The 15,920-nt window shown below is 47.9% G+C and overlaps 1 protein-coding gene across 2 annotated transcripts; it reads right to left on the bottom strand.

The window, feature by feature from the left end:
- Nucleotides 1-1,544: 1,544 nt before the first annotated feature.
- LOC126548214 (uncharacterized) lies at nucleotides 1,545-15,658 on the bottom strand. Of its 2 annotated transcripts, none has more exons than XM_050196362.3 (5): nucleotides 15,298-15,658; nucleotides 12,113-12,348; nucleotides 11,589-11,769; nucleotides 6,154-6,285; nucleotides 1,545-4,254 (listed from the first exon to the last, which is right to left on the bottom strand). In XM_050196362.3, the coding sequence occupies exons 1-5, from the start codon at nucleotides 15,389-15,391 to the stop codon at nucleotides 4,130-4,132; spliced, it is 768 nt and encodes a 255-aa protein (XP_050052319.1). In that variant the 5' UTR covers nucleotides 15,392-15,658; the 3' UTR covers nucleotides 1,545-4,129. The 2 variants fall into 2 exon arrangements, with proteins under 2 accessions (XP_050052319.1, XP_050052323.1); XM_050196366.3 differs by having other exon boundaries at nucleotides 6,160-6,285.
- Nucleotides 15,659-15,920: the final 262 nt, after the last annotated feature.

Genomic DNA, 15,920 nt, shown 5'->3' with positions numbered 1-15,920 from the left:
CATGCAGTCAAAATCAACTTGAGTGCCCTAATTTCACATCTCATAGGAAGCCAACAACGACCGACACCAAGGACAACATAGGGGAAATTACTTGTGCTCAATAAATGAAATAAACAAACGATAAATTAATGGAAATGAAAATGGATGAAATGGATCTTCGCATGCGAAGGTTGTGGGATCGTTCCCCATTTACAGTGATTACAGTGATTTTACAGCGTTACAGTGATTTTTCGTGCCACTGCACACATGAAACCGAGTAGACCTCGAGTTGTTTTATGCATATCTCAGGTGCACTCTGATTTTCTTGCGACGTTAGGCGATCACTTCGCTGGTGGTTTCCTCCAGGTTCGCGATCGCCGCACTTCATTTTGACGACGACAACGTTGTGCATTTATGAAACGATAAAACATTTTTCTTTCAGTTCTGAATAGAGGCGCGTTTTTTGCTTGATGGAACATGGTTGTAACGGCGCGTTTTGAGGACAGGACCCAGAAAGAGTGCGCACAGGACAGTCGCCGATTGTGTGTGCGTTCTTTCTGTGTCCTGTCCTCAAAGCGCGCCGTTATAACCATGTTCCATCAAGCCAGCCGCCAACTAGCCCATCTAAGTCTGTTAATCGCCTGTTTCTTGATCGTCGTCTGTGCAATTTTTTTTGTGGAGTCCTACAGGGCACAAGGCTCAGCCGTCTTGAAATTTGTGCTGGTCTCGAAAAAAAGAAAAGAACTAGTGGTTTCACGAAAATAGACTACAAGCCGGCAACGCATGATGTAGAGCCAGGAATTTATTTGGCCTGCGGAATACTGGAAACTGCACGTGCCATGTATTCTTTCTTCTTCTGTTTGAGCCGGCGTGTGTGTGAGAGAGAGAGAGAGAGAGAGAGAGAGAGAGAGAGAATGATAAATGAAAGGTAGGGAGGTTAACCAGGACTCAGCCAGGTTGGCTACCCTACAGTGGGGAAATGGAAAGGGGGACGGAAAGATTAAAAGAAAGTCCACTGGAGATATCAGTCGGTCACTCAGTCCGGATCACAGACGCCGACTCAATCCGGTCGCTTTCAAATATCGCAGCAGCGCTTTTGTGGCCTTTTGTAGCTGCGATATGCGAGGCCATGTTCCCAAGATCTTGTTCAAGGTGAACGGCTTTCCATCTAGCTGACTGAGAGCCGGCGTGAGAATATTGAAAAACGTCCCATACAAACAGAATGGTCTTTGTTATTCCAACACTTTTGTCCGAAGTTCGAAATTTAGTGTCATTAACCAGGGTCAAATGCACCTGCAGGATTTCAATTGGACTTTTTCAAGATCGATGCGAAGTGAATTACTCATCAAGCAATGTGCTACGCTGCGCCAGAGAGAGTTGATCGCGACGTGAGCATTTTCGTGGAGACCTTCCTCAAACAAACTATTTCAGCAACTGCATCCGATGCTCGTGGCAACCAAAGGAGCAAAAGATTAAAAAAAAAGAAAAGAGAGAGAGAGAGAGCAAGCATCGTGCTAACCATACGTTCTGCGCTGTTTCGAAAAGAAGCGACAGAGACCTGGTCCTTGATTTGTACAGCCCACGTTTTATTAGGCGTTGAAATGGCAGACAAAGCAGCTGGTTTCATCGCACGAAGACAGTAGTGATCAATAAATATGACACGCGTTGCACATGTATACATAAAAAAGACAAAACCTCGCTGGACACAACACAAGAACAAACAAATAAACGTGTAATGTACGAACTGTGAAGAGCAGGAATTAGCGAGAAAAAGTAGGTATGTGCGCTTTAAGACAAGTTGTAAGCGGAGAACGTTCAAACCCTTGAGAGGGTTACACAAAGAGAGGCAACGTGAACAAAAAGACGACGTGCGAGGTTGTTTCGAAGTGATGGGAGTAGTACCTAGGGAAGAGAAAACAACAACAACAAAAGAACACTAAAGCCGGCGCAGCGTTTCACGCGTGGTTCTTTAGCGTTGAAGGTCTGATTATGGCAACGTGAGAATTACGGATCGGTTCGCATGGTGAGGGACAAGTGACTTTTCGTGAGCTATAGATCCAGTTAACCATTCAAAGTATATTCCAACATTCAACAACATACCGCATCACCTGTAAAACAAACACATTCATTCGTGACACTTTGTAAACGTTGGCTGTACAATCCACCGAGTCGTGATCGCACCTGTATTCAAGCGAACGACGTGGTTAGCAGAACAAACTGCGGCTGTTCTATGGCTGTTCACGAACGGGCCCGATCCAGGTGTGACCAGGGCTGGGTGGGTACAAAAATGCCCCTTGCGGAAGGTGATTGTGTGTCATTAAAGATACACTTAATTTCAATTGCATGGTATGTTCACACCGGTTACAACATGCTTGCTAAATGTGTACAGGGAAAAAAGAAAGAGACGCGTAAAAATACAACTGTGCGAAAATGTATACATATGTACAAAATATTACCCGCCCTAAAGCACGCGTTTCGTAACCCATGAACACTTCAAAGTCCATACGAGGTCGCGCGCTTGAGTTTGTATGCCATTATAGCATCGTACAGTCGAGTGATGCTAGCGGCAACGAATGAAGTACACGAACAATACAAAGCAGAACGAGTCACGACCATGCCACATGGTCCGCAGAAACGGGCAGTTAGAGATAGGGTCTTTAAACTGAAGGGCTTTAACGTCGACAATGTAAAGGGCGGCTTGCAGCACCGGAGAGTGTGACACCGGTGAACTTGTGAGCCGAAATTCTTCGAGCTGCCAATTTTGCGGGCCGTGTGACAGGGTTTTCAAAAAAAAAAAAAGGAAGGAACCTCTTGGTCACAAGAAAGAAATTAAAGATTGAGTAAGGAATGTTTCGTGTGGAACGTACACGTTGAGATATGTTCGACATCTGCACCACATCGCTCATCAACCGTTCCTGTTATAAATGTCCTAGATGGTAGAAGGAAACCGAACTACAGATCATTGTACTGCGTAATCCAGGTGACTGTACATTGGCTTGGTTACGTGATTCATGCTAGCACGAAGTACCATGCTATTCCCACCCATCTACACACTTGATTAGTCATCTAATTTTCCGGAAGAAGCCTGCATGACTGCGAACGATGATGCACGATGTCGCGGAAATGACAGAAATACGTCGAGTGCTCACTGACAGCTGACACGCAGGCGCGAATGCCTAGTCATCATACCACGACTCGTGGTTCGAGTGAAACATTAGTCGGGAGGGGACCAATCCGTCACTTCCGGTGACAGCTGCCGTGGAGACCCGGATGACCGCGCACTGACTCAGGGGCCAGTCATTTCAAGTCCACGTCGATTTGAAAACGTTTCGCGTGAGTCACATGCGGGGGTGGCGGTCACCTACTAATGGACGCCAGGAATTCCCTACCCCGCCTATCTGTAGTAGGACGTGTTTTAGGCTGCAGGCCCAAAACGGAGGTCGGTGCTGCGACAGACGTTGGGTCTGTAGCCTAATCAAAGCATGGCGTCGAATTTGCTAGCGCTAAGCTCGAATTTAATCTCGAGGTTTTCGCCTTGAGCCGCGCTGTTTGCGAAGGGACCGTGTTGAGCTTCAGTTGACGACATCCTGAAGTTGGATTATTTAATACGAGATCGTGCCTTGAGACCAAAAGCGAAGGCCTGTCCTGAAATCCGGCCGTTGCGTATTTTTTTAAACAGATGACAATAGCGAGTAGTCCGGTTTTCACCATTCCTCTTTTTTTTTCTTTTGCGAGGCACGCTAATCAAAGCGTGCGTTGCCTAATTTCTTGAAATTAACAACTCGAGGAGAAGACGATGCCACGACCAGCGTGACGTTTCCTCGCGTTCACTTTAAAATCTAAGCAAAAATGTTCACAAAGATTCAGAGTGGAACATTCGCAGTTCTGACTTGTATGTACACACATAGTTTCGCCTTCAACGAACATCCCACTCCGCAGTGACCATACTTCTGTATCCAGTCAAGATCAAACCACTCTGTCGTCTGCAACTCTGTCGTCTGCTTCTGTCGTGCCCGTTAGCGCGACGAGGTCGGCGGCAGACAGAAGTGACGACAGACTGGGACGCTAAGTAGACAGGTACACGGATGTGACGTCACCTGCGAAGCGAGTTCCTTGAAGCCGACTCTCCCTTCCGGAAGCGTGCCGTCGTTTACGCGGCCCGGTAGGCCCGGCGCCGTTTGCAGACGTAAACGACGACTCCGATGGCGATGATGACGAGGACCACGATGACAGCGATGATGATGATTCCCGGGATGGACAACACTGTGCTGGGAGCTGTAAAGACGAGGGAAGGAGCACCGTGAGACCTTGGCCCGTTGCTTTTGTGTGCTCGCGACAGTTAAAGACAGCTTGCCTGTGAATTATACTTATTCACTGTGTTTAAGGCGCTCGCCGCGTCTCTCTTCGGAATCTTTATGGGTGCGGACGAAGCGACGTAAACGTTAGAAGCAAAGATGGGAAAAATTTACACTGACGTCAGTTGCAAAGTTCAACCAAGAAACGTTCCCCGGTGGTCCACAACCTACAGATGTTTCTGAAGCAGCCGATCCAAGCTCATGAATCCCTCATGAGTGACGCATTCCGAGTGCAACACTCGAGAACACGAAAACAAGAGCCATGGAAAAAAAAAAACGAGAAAACGCGGAAACAGGTGTACGAGTGTTTAAAAAAAACTAGATTAATCAACAAATGCAATGCTCTACCGAGATGAGGGGTACAAATTCACGTTCTAACCCTTAGATATTAATGATTAACCGAGAAACTCTGCCAATGCGTGTGTTTCAGTTTTTTTCTTTTTGCTGTTCGCAATTTTGAGCCCTCTTCCTTTACGAAAAAATGTTATAGGAATTCTGTTGTGTTTCTGCTTAATTTGTTGTTGCAGTCAGTAGGCTTTCCGTTGAGAGGTAATCGAATGTCACGCATAATTTTTGTAAGGGATGTCTTCTATTGATGATTACTTAATATTATTCCAATGGGGATATAAGTCCAATGAGAAGATCACCCTATTTAAGCTCATAAATTAACGTAGAAAGCTCACAATTATAATAGCAACGGTGAATTTGCGTGACCAGCAGTTTTGAAGTCTGTATCTTCTGTTCGTGACACGTATAAAACCTGCACACATGAAACGGGAACCTAACGTAACCTATTCAGAACGCGTTGATGCATCACCGCCAGAGTTTATCGCTCGTAGCGGTCGCAATTACGCGTTATACTTTTTCGTCCCTGTTTCATTCGTCCACGATACCTGTAGTAGCACATGCTGACGATCAATAAAAGCTGTTTTGTATCATAATCTAATCGTTTATAGACGCTCAAACGATTCTCACTTATCGAACATGACAGTAAATTCTCGCTCGGTAATGTGTGTCGCTGTCAGAGAGTCTCAAATGGGGTATCAAGATGTGGACACCAATTGAATGTGCATTTCGAAAGGCCTTACTAAATACGCGTGGTCTTTAAGGTATATCTAAACACTTCCACCAGTTCTTCTTTTCTTTTTTTTTTTCAAATCTAATCACTTCATAGGACCAAGCTCAGGAGAGCCACCTTCCGTAAGTTCGTAACGGTGTTTCGTCGAAGCGGCAACAGATTTCTGTGATCTCTATAGGAAGACAATAAGCTCGGCAATGTTCTGGCATCGCGATCACTTTCGAAACTACTCTCGCTGATATCTTATACTTCGAAAAAGGTACAGCTTCAACTCGATACTAGGCCCACAAACCTTTCGCTAAAAATTCTTACCAGCTATACGGGTCTCTGGAATTCAGGGTTCGTACCATAGCTGTCTGCGACGTGACGTGGTGTGCCGTGCCTTTCTCTTCTCCTTTTTTTTTCTCCCCCACTTTCTCTCATACGCTCCAAAAGCTTGGGCGTGGTTTCTCAATTTCGGGAGGAAATCGCTGGTCTGCTTATTTTTTTTCTCCGTGGCGTTAATATATCTCATTTCACCAATAATATTAACAATAAGAACTGCGAAATCCCCCTAAAGGTTGCATTTTGAAATTCGATACGAGCCTGCAGCGGTTCGCTTCCGGCTGGTCGACGCGCCTGTGGCTTGACGTGTGCCTGCTCAATTTTGCTAGAGTTCTATTTATTTGTTTCGCTTTCTTTCTCGGTAGCAAGCTCGCGGGGAAACACGGTACATGCGCGCGTGCGCGCCACGTTACTCACACTCACCGCAGTTGGCTTCCGTCTCGTCGCTGCCGTCGCCGCAGTTGTCGATGCCGTCGCACCAGACCAGGGGTTCGAGGCAGGCGCCGTTGTCACAGCGACGCCACGACTCCGGACACTCGGCTTCGGACGCTGTACGCGCACGGGGGGAGGCAGGTTATAAGCACCGAGCACAACTTGCAGGCAGTCCAAGGGACTGCTATGTACCATACAAACACTCGCGAATTCTGTGTAAAAAGAAAAGAAAGAAACTGACACCAGAGTCAAATTGGTGTAGCTTCATGTTGGGGTAAACGGTGCTACGCAGACACGGACAGGAGCTATTAGGGAAAAGTCCTGTCCGTCAGCTCCCAAGCCCTTGCCCGTGTCTGTGACTCGCGCCTGTTTGCCCAACGTGAAACTCTCAAATTCATCCATGTCTTCATTCATTTTGGAGCCACTCAGAGAGGGCGTGTACATGTGGTCGGGGGTTGAGACGACTACGAAACCGACATCGTGGGGAATACGCGCTATATATATATATATATATATATATATATATATATATATATATATATATATATATATATATATATATATATATATATATATACTGACACTCGCAAAGGCGCTAAGGGCTGGTAGGTCTCTTATTTAGCTTTTTTTTCGTTCGATCCTGGAGTGGATCCCTGGACATCAAGGTAAGTTGCAAAAGACCACCACACTTTCGCTCCAAAACCCCAGCACCCCACCACCGGCGCCCCATGAAGTCTTGCGGCGCAGTCTCAATCAAAGCAATTGGCGTAACGCTCGGGGAGTCGTCTGCTACGGTGAGTCGTCTGCCAATTAAGACTTCGCGAGGCGCCGGTGGTGGCGCTCCGCGGAGCGCTGCCACGGCCTCTCGTGTTCCCGCTAGCAGTGGCCGCGCCTGTACATACACACTGAACACCTCGAATAGCATGCCAGTCTACACGCTAACCTACACTCACCAGTTATTCAATTTCACCGCCTCTTTCTGTACTCTAACAAGAAAAAAAAAAGGGGGGGGGGTACAGAAACAAGAACCAGCTAGCAGACGTTCTACGCTTAAGTGGGCTTTCTTAACTTATGATCTTACGCAAAACCGCCATGCAATCGCGGGCAACGACAACACGAGCCGCTGCTCACGTGATCGCATACCGGGCGCGCAGCCCCGCGCCGAGTTGCGTCACCGCGCCTCCGTGCATACGTTCCCGGAATTTGAGCGCGCCATCGCTAAAACTGCTGCTTTGCCGATGGGTATAGAAGGTCGCGGGCTCGAGTGTCTAACGAAATTTCGTTTTATTTTTCATTTGAGCTGGGACGTGCATCACGCGCCACCGTCTGCGAAGTAACGGATCAGCCAGAGCCCTTATTATTTTTTTTTTTCGCATTTCGTAGATGACACTTCTTCAAAGTTGACCGATAGTTCGAGCAATGTGGCCCAGTCGGGCTATATCGCAACGTCGGGCATTGCGACGTCGCTGCTGTGTTCGCTGTGTCGTCGGGTTGCAGCGGCAAGAAACACGCACGCGCGTGGGGAGCGATGCTATTCTTTTTTTTTTTCAATCAATTATGGAGTTTTACGTGCCAAAACCACTTTCTGATTATGATTATGATTTCTGAGCTGTTATAGGTTCGATTAATTGCTTGCCTCAAAAGAAACCGTGGCATCACTGAACGCGCTTCGTTAGGCAAACTGAGTCCTCATTCTATGGAGACTTGTTTCAGTAAACTCAAAGTTAGTAAATAAATAAATAAATAAATAAATAAATAAATAAATAAATAAATAAATAAATAAATAAATAAACGATAATGGTGAAACAGGGAGAACTGCCTATATCGCCGAGGCATGCATGATCTTTGTCGCTTGACAATGTATAGAGGCTCCTTAAGCCCTATAATTAATGATTGCGAGGCAAACTCGTCATGTTTCTCAATACGTCGCCCAACCTTACGGTATTCTCTCCGTTGACCCGTAGAGTCAATACGGTTGACCTCATCTTGGCTCGCGCAACGTGTTCGTCCCATCTCATTCGCGTCAATATATCTATATATATATATATATATATATAGACTCGCGTCATTGTCGTTACTCGTAAAGCGAGTGCATACAGGGTGGAATCCGAACGCCAAGCTACGTGTTGTAAGGCACAGGCAAACTCATCGTGTCCTCCCGCATAGCTACTCAAGCGAAGCCGTGCAAACACCACACACACACAAACACACTATACCTGTACAGTTGCGAAGAAAACGCCCACGACCAATCTCGTCATCTTATGATTCATTTTGCTGCTGCAACACGTGGCGCTCCTATATAGCTGCAGCCGTTGCGCAAAAAAACATTCGCGTAAGTGTGTCGTACGTACTACACACGAACGCGTATGCAGAGAGGCAGGCGTGCAGGCGTCGCGCGCGTGTGCCGTGCTGCGGGAACCAGTCGAGCGGCGCTTAATTTTACCGGCCATCATGTACGCGCATGCGTGTATATACATACGAATTGGCAGCTGCGCCTTGACTTATACACGCTGCTTTGGAAGCAGACGTGCCTTTGGCCTGGCGCCAAGGTTTGTACGAGGTGCGACGAAGGTACTTTTGGTATGTCGTCTGGTAGAGGCCGTGGTTGCAGGAGCAGACGACGCCGCGGGAGCCATTTTACTTATTTATTTTTTGAAGAGGAGGAAATGTACAGGTTGCTGCTACTATATGCTATACACGCGGTGGCTGAAGATGCTAAATATTCTATGACTGGCATACACGGTGCGGCTGGGCTCGTTCTTGCGCGTTTATGGCTCCTTGCTTAACTGAAGCAGTAGTAGTGTAGTAGTTAGTATTAGTTAGCTAGAGCCTTATTCGTCATTTACGACTGCGTGCCGCGTAGTTAAGGCCTTATGGGTCGGGCAACCCTGTATACACCGTATGACCAGTTGCCAGATTGCATAACAATCGTGGCTGGCTGATTGAAAGAGTGATCTATGGTTTGCGTGTTTCCAGGTAACAAAGAGTCTGCGTAAGGAAAAAAAAATAAAGTTACGCCGATTTAGGTGCAGAAATGGCGAATATCCACGTTTTATTCACAGAAGCACCCCTGTTGTCCGGAGAACACCTTTTTCCGAGGGTGTTTTCTTTACTCCAACACCCCTTAGTCTAAAATAGGGTGTAGAACGGGTGTATTCGTTTAGTCCGGGTGTTATACACAGGGTGTTTTACTTCGCGCCGTTTACTGTTTCTGTCCGTCTCTTCTTTTTTTTTTTTTTTTTTTTACTGTCTGAAATTGCTAGGGGTGCCGTAGTGCTACGCTGCGGATAAGTTTTGGCACATTTGGGGGTTCCTTAACGGGCGCCGAGCCGAAGCCAAGCATGCAGAGGCGTTTCCCGCACCCGCGTTGTTGCGCGCGGCCGCTGCAGGCCGGAGTCGAACCAGCGACCTTGCGCTCACTGACAGAACGATACTGCCACTGATCCACCGGCCCCTGCATATTTAGCAACCAGACGGGTTCGCAACGCGGGCATCTCACAAAGCGAGCACGTGACACGACGGCGTTCTTGCGGAAGCAGCGCTTCTTCGCAACAACACTCGCATAACGGCGTAACGATCGGAGTTTCCAAAAGTAAACCATGCAGTCGAACGCCCAAGTTATAAGGTTCCGACGATTATAACTTGCTTGAGAGAGCAAGGCGTGTCCGTATAAAACACGTACGGAATTAACGTGCAACATACGTTTTTCCTTTCTTTCTTTCTTTTTTTTTTTTTTAACTGTCGCAAACACAGAAACGAACTTCACTATGACATTCATTGCGTTCGCGTACTTTCCGAATGGCGCTGTCAAAACATTTCTGAGCGCAGATCACTCTTTTTGGAAAGCACTCGGGATCGAAAGACGGTTTACGGCTTGTGGTAGCTGCGCTGTAAGGTGAATCTTAGAGTGAGGCTTACGTCGATATTTCGAAGTGTCCTTCTTCCTCAAGTGCAGAATTAATAAAGATGACAGTTGCAGTGATTATTGCTTTCAAAAACACCTTGCGCGGCGTTGTTAACAGCGATGGTACGTTACATTGACTGAATGACTAACTGAATGACTGACTGATTGACTGACTGATTGACTGACTTACTGTCCGACTGACTGACTGACTGATTGACTGACTGACTGACTGACTGACTGACCGACTGACTGACCGACTGACTGACCGACTGACTGACCGACTGACTGACTGACTGACTGACTGACTGACCGACTGACCGACTGACCGACTGACTGACCGACTGACTGACTGACTGACCAACCGACCGACTGACCGACCGACCAACTGGCTGACTGACTGTCTGTCCGACTGAGTGTCCGACTGACTGACTGACTGATTGATTGACGTTGGACTTCGATAGACGCTGCTGAGGAGTAGTCGCGATTAATTCTGACCTCGCAGGACTCTTTAACGCGTACCTAAACTCCAAGTAATACGGGCGTGTCTGCATTTCTCCCCCATCGGAATGCGGCCGCGGCCGATGAGGAACAAAGCCGCGACATCGTGCTCGGCTGCAGAACGTGACAGCGAACGAGCTCCCGCGCGGCGGGTTTACATTTTACCTCGCCGCTGACGCAAACATGCCAAGCACATTCCACGGCCGCGACGTCACACACCCTTTCGTGCAGGTTCGACCGTTTCTCTCAAGCTCGCAACGTGTCGGGGAAAAAAAAAAATGCGCACAGTCACCATCTCCGCATGCTGTCATGCACTCAGCTTGCCTCCTCGTTCTTGCAAGGCCGTGCCCCCTGCGTCCCTGTCGAACACCACGCGCGCGCGAGCGGTCGTGCGCATTTTGTTCTTTGTTTTATCGCTTTTTTTTTTTGCGGCCGTGTTTACACACGCTGGGCGTGTGTAATGCCTCGTAGCTTCCAGAGCATGCGGCCTTGAGCAGCGAGCGCCAAGGGAACCGTTCGCGTCGCCTACGCGTGCATCTCGACGTGCCGGCTCAGCTCTGGCAACAGGGGCTTATGTATATGTTCCATGTCCTCGGTTTGGACGCGCGCGCACCCTCATAAGCGATGACGCGCGCTGTTGTATGTTTTTTTTTTTGGCTGAGTGTCACGCGATGACTCGCGTTTTACCCTTTCGACGGTTGGACTCGGTGCAGCGTTAAATAGGGCCACGGGGAATCGTGTAGGTGGGCGACACGAGAGACGGGGCAAATCTTTTGTTGCGCCAACAACGCGCATCGAGCGCCGACTGTGTGCACGGAGCCATACGTTGAACTACATGAAACACTGTCGCATAGCGTCGTCTGGTGTCGGCGCGTTTACTCTTGCAGAGAGAGCGACGAGCGTGCTGTCGTCTGCCTAAAATTGAAAACTCTCGCTTTTCCATTCTCACACAGCATGGTGTAGCAGCGTAGATGAAATAATAAGAAAGGAAAAGAGGGCATTCTGGGATCACACTCACATCGGTTGACGTAGGAGGCGATGACAACGTTGAAGGAAGCCTTGCGGTCAGCGTCCTTGCTGGGTTCTGAAGACCACCAGATGGTGAAGCGGTCTCCCTTGGTGCGAACCGCGCTGGTCTTGGGAAAGCTGTCGCCACACAGGCGCTTGCCGTTCAGCTCGTCCTCGGCCAGGCCATCGAACTGCGCCACGTTTGAAGCGACACGGCGACAGCGTTATAGCACGTGGCCTGTCCAAGTCACTGGGCATGTGGTTCGGTGTTTTGAATATACTTGACTGACTGGCTGACTGACTTGGACACTGACAGACTGCCTTGGACGCTGACAGACTGTGACTGACTGTGACATACTGAGTCAGTGTCTCGAACGCTTACTGCCTGACTGCAGGCCATCTAACTCTGTAAGTGGTTCATAAGCAGTGGACAAGATTGTTGGGAACCTGTACCGTGAAACCATTTTCTTTACTTATTGAGTGACCGCGATCCCGTGCTTCATTACGACGTAACAGTACACGCGTTGTGCTCACCCAGATGAAGTTGACGCAGGAGTTCGTGGGTCCGCGCGGGATGTCGATGGCGACGGGGGTGACGAGGAATCCGTAAGTCTCGTTCACCGTGGTGAAGCTGAGTCCGGCCCGGCATCCGCGCTCGTCCAGCCGTTCCTGGAGCGGAGACTTGAGCCGGAACGAGATGGACTGCGTCTCGGTGCGGGCCCGGTACCGGTCCGCCGTGTTGGACGGCGAGCAGTGGTCCTCCATGTAGTCTGCACGACACGAAACACCGTTAGGCTTACGTTAGACAAGGCTTAGGTTAGGCTTAGGTTGAGTTAGGCTTAGGTTAGACAAGAACAGGTTAGTTTAGGTTAGGTTAGCGTTCCTTCAGTAAACGAAACGCTACCCAAAGCCTCATTAGCAGACCCCTCCCCCCTCGCGTGGCACCCACGCGGTGGCAGTAATTGATGACCTAGTTCCGCAGTTGTGATGAGAGATGACGCGATGACGGTGATGGTTATTTGAAGCTTAAATTAGGTTAGGTTAGCGGTCTTCAGCACGCAACGCATTCCAAGCTCCAACGCAAAACACACCTCCGCGTGACACACGCGCGATGGTGGGAGATGACGTCATTTTTTACGCAACTGCGACGAGAGAGGGCGCGATCGTGGAGATGATAACGTCGATGATGATGGCCTCTTATGGCGTCCCCTTTTGAAACGAAGCGGCGACAAATAGCCAGCTCGCACACGCTGGAGCTTCTCAGGCTTTGCTACAGCTATTGCAGTCTTTCATTTTGCCTATGTCTACATTCTTTCTATTCATTATAAAGCGTCTAACTCTATATTGTAAACGTTCTGACGCTAGCGCCACCTGACGGTGTGGATAACTCGGGCACGAGAATTAGTTCCTCTCGTCACTTGTTACCAATCCGCGAGTGGCTTACAGGTTCCGGTCGGCATGGGAGAACTTTAGCTCGATAACCTTGCCAGTGAGTCGGATCCCTTCATTTCCCTTCACGTTTCGTAGAGGAACGTATTTCGGCTAGCTGGAATTATTGGAACATATATGTCATAACAAATGACATGCGCAGACATATGACCTTTATCGCTTTTGATGCACGTGTAGATATATTAAAGAAATTATAATAAACAGTCACACCGTCAAAGCGCGCACACTGACTGACCCCCCCCCCCCCCCCCCTTTCCGCCGTCATATAAAAGAATGATAGTTATTTCTATGGTAGAGAGAGGGACACAGTACTCTACAGCCCTACACAGTCAGTGCCCAGTCGGGCACTTTTGGATGTTTTTAATTGTTAATCTCGTCATTTCGTCTTTTTGAGTCGATTAAACAGTGGTCTGCTGAAAACCCGACTCGCATTCACATATGCTACAAGGTAACGCCAGCAACCCAATGCGTTCTTCCTTGGCATTATTACATTGCTATCTTAATATATAGTTCAAGCGACGGCTCGTTTGCCCGACACACTGCTTGCCGAAAAAGAAAGAGAGAAAGCATGAGAGAAATAAGTACCGTTTTCGTACGCTCGCACTGCTGCATGCTGCGTCATTTGTTACCTAGAGCACTTCAGAACCCACATTCTCTTTCCAACTTTGAGCTATCGAGGATTCCTCGAACCGTTCACAGGGACCCGTCGAGCGTATTCATTGTTAAACCGAAAAACAAGCGTTGCAGGAAGCAGTACGCAGTCGTAGCGCGGCGCCATGGCCGTAAAACACAGCGCGTTATATTTCAATATATCGCAATCTGCCAGTAAAGGCAGAGATTCACAGGCAAATGCAGGCAAAGCGATCAACACTGGCAGAGTAAGCGATGCCAATGGAGTAAACATTTTGAAAAGCGGACTTCGTCAGGGTCTTGACAAAGACGAGTCGCTTTGTGGAGACCTGAACTGCAGCGACATTCTTTGTTGTACCACTGTTCATCCCAATCTGTCATTGTGTTAGGGTCATGTGCATGGTGTGTTGCCTACATTCATCCTTCGACGTCCTATCTCCCGCAAGACACGGTGAACATTTCCTGCTGCACTGAACGATGTCGTTGCCTTGAGGCCTTACCGAAGTCCCGAAAGTGTAGGTTTCAAACTTGGTTTTCTGTTCGTCATTATAATCGATGTTGCCAGATCGTATCGCTTTCTTTTCTCGTTCTTTTTTTGTAATTACATTTTCTTTAACTTAGAATGATTGGGACGTGCCGCCGCGTCATGCTGCAGAATTATTATTCTTGTTCTTGTTCGTCTACTCCCTTGTTCTCTGTTTCCGCGGTCTCTCGTTTACGAGTTCTCTCAGCTGTGAGAATTAACATGCGTCATATTCCTGTAAATTATTTTACTGTGATTTATTGTAATTGTTGCGCTTCCATCAGCATTATTATTATCTTTTTGTTCTCTCGCGTATTCCTTGCAGAGATTGATCAAAGCTTACGTGAGTGCGCATATCATGCTCGAGAGATTCACTGATTTTCCATTGCTCAATCGACCTATTTCAAAGTTTCCATTATTCAAAACAACGGATTGCGCTGTGCTTGAAAGTACGTAGACCACATGGGTCGAGGCTCATCGTGATGTCTTTGTCCAGAAAGTCAATGCCTTATATTGAACAACGTTCATAAAAGTAATTATATAAATACATTAAATCAGTAAATTAGTTTATTGCATGCAGACTGTGCATAGCAGCTAAGAGCAGACGATAGTATATAGCAGCAAACTGCTGTGCGATCTTGTGCAGAAGACAGAAATTATGTTTTTATGGAGTAATATTTTTTCACGAAAAACAGGAATGAACAATTTTTCTTCCCTGCCGACTATACAGTGCGCATACGGCAATGTGATTTGGGCAACCAGCAGAAATTATGGGGTTATTGAGTAAACTTTTCTAACGATCAGCTGAAGCCGATGATTTTTCTTCCATGCAGACAACAGCACGTAAGAGCAGACGATGACACGTAACACAGCAGATGGCGATGCGATTTTGGCCAGACGGTATAAGTACTCCTGAAACCAAACGACAACTTTTTTGTGCATCAGTGCGCCCACACGAACGCGATACAATATTTCGCGGACACGATTTTTACACTCCGCTCTTCATATGCGATAGAGCCGAGGAGTAACTATATCTAAATAAGTTCCTCCTTCTGGACAAGATCGCTAAGCAGACGTTTTCTGGCATTCGACCACAGAAAAGAAACGGGACACTTACAGTCAGTGTACGCAGAGGTCTCCGCCGTCGTCGTAAGAACTACGCCGGCCAGCACCACAAGTCCGAGAAGACGGGAACACGCGAAGGTCTTCATGATAGCACACGAATTCGGCACCCACAGCAACGGGACGATAGAAACCACGCCGTAGCAGGAGAACTCAATCTTGTGTACGAGAGCAGGCGTATACGCGAACTCCTCAGCTGAACACGCCGAAGGACTCTGACAGATGAAAGAACAGGCGCGCTCGGGTACTTTAAATAAAGCTGCCACCGAACGAGGGTGAATCGACTACGAGAGGAGGTGAACGTGTGAGTAAACGGCGTGAGTAAGACTCGCGTCTACTCGGAAAAAGATACAGGAAAGAGGTCAGTAGTGAATGCGGGCGAGTGAGCAAGACGAGAGATGAACACACGTAATGTATCGCTATCGCTTGCCTGCGGACAGAATTAGCAATTATCGTCTGCAACACGAACGAGCGCGCCGTGGTATGCTGCTCGAAACAGGTGAGAGAGAAAAACAGATGAGTGAGAGAGAGTGAATTCGTCTGTTGCGGAGAGGACGTTAGCTCAAGACTTGGCGAGTGCGTTTTCATTGAGAGGAGGTAGGAATGACGACGCACCCT

The sequence above is a fragment of the Dermacentor andersoni genome, chromosome 3 (genome assembly GCF_023375885.2).
Source record: "Dermacentor andersoni chromosome 3, qqDerAnde1_hic_scaffold, whole genome shotgun sequence".
NCBI lineage: Eukaryota > Metazoa > Arthropoda > Arachnida > Ixodida > Ixodidae > Dermacentor > Dermacentor andersoni.
Note: the sequence above shows the minus strand (reverse complement) of the source record. Positions and strands in the feature narration are given on the sequence as shown.

Coding starts and splice junctions, on each gene's coding strand:
- LOC126548214 (XM_050196362.3), bottom strand. CDS start 15,391: ATGAAGACCTTCGCGTGTTCCCGTCTTCTCGGACTTGTGGTGCTGGCC. Junction 12,349..15,297: donor GACCTCTGCGTACACTGACT/GTAAGTGTCCCG, acceptor CGTGTCGTGCAG/ACTACATGGAGGACCACTGC. Junction 11,770..12,112: donor CCTGCGTCAACTTCATCTGG/GTGAGCACAACG, acceptor AACGTGGCGCAG/TTCGATGGCCTGGCCGAGGA.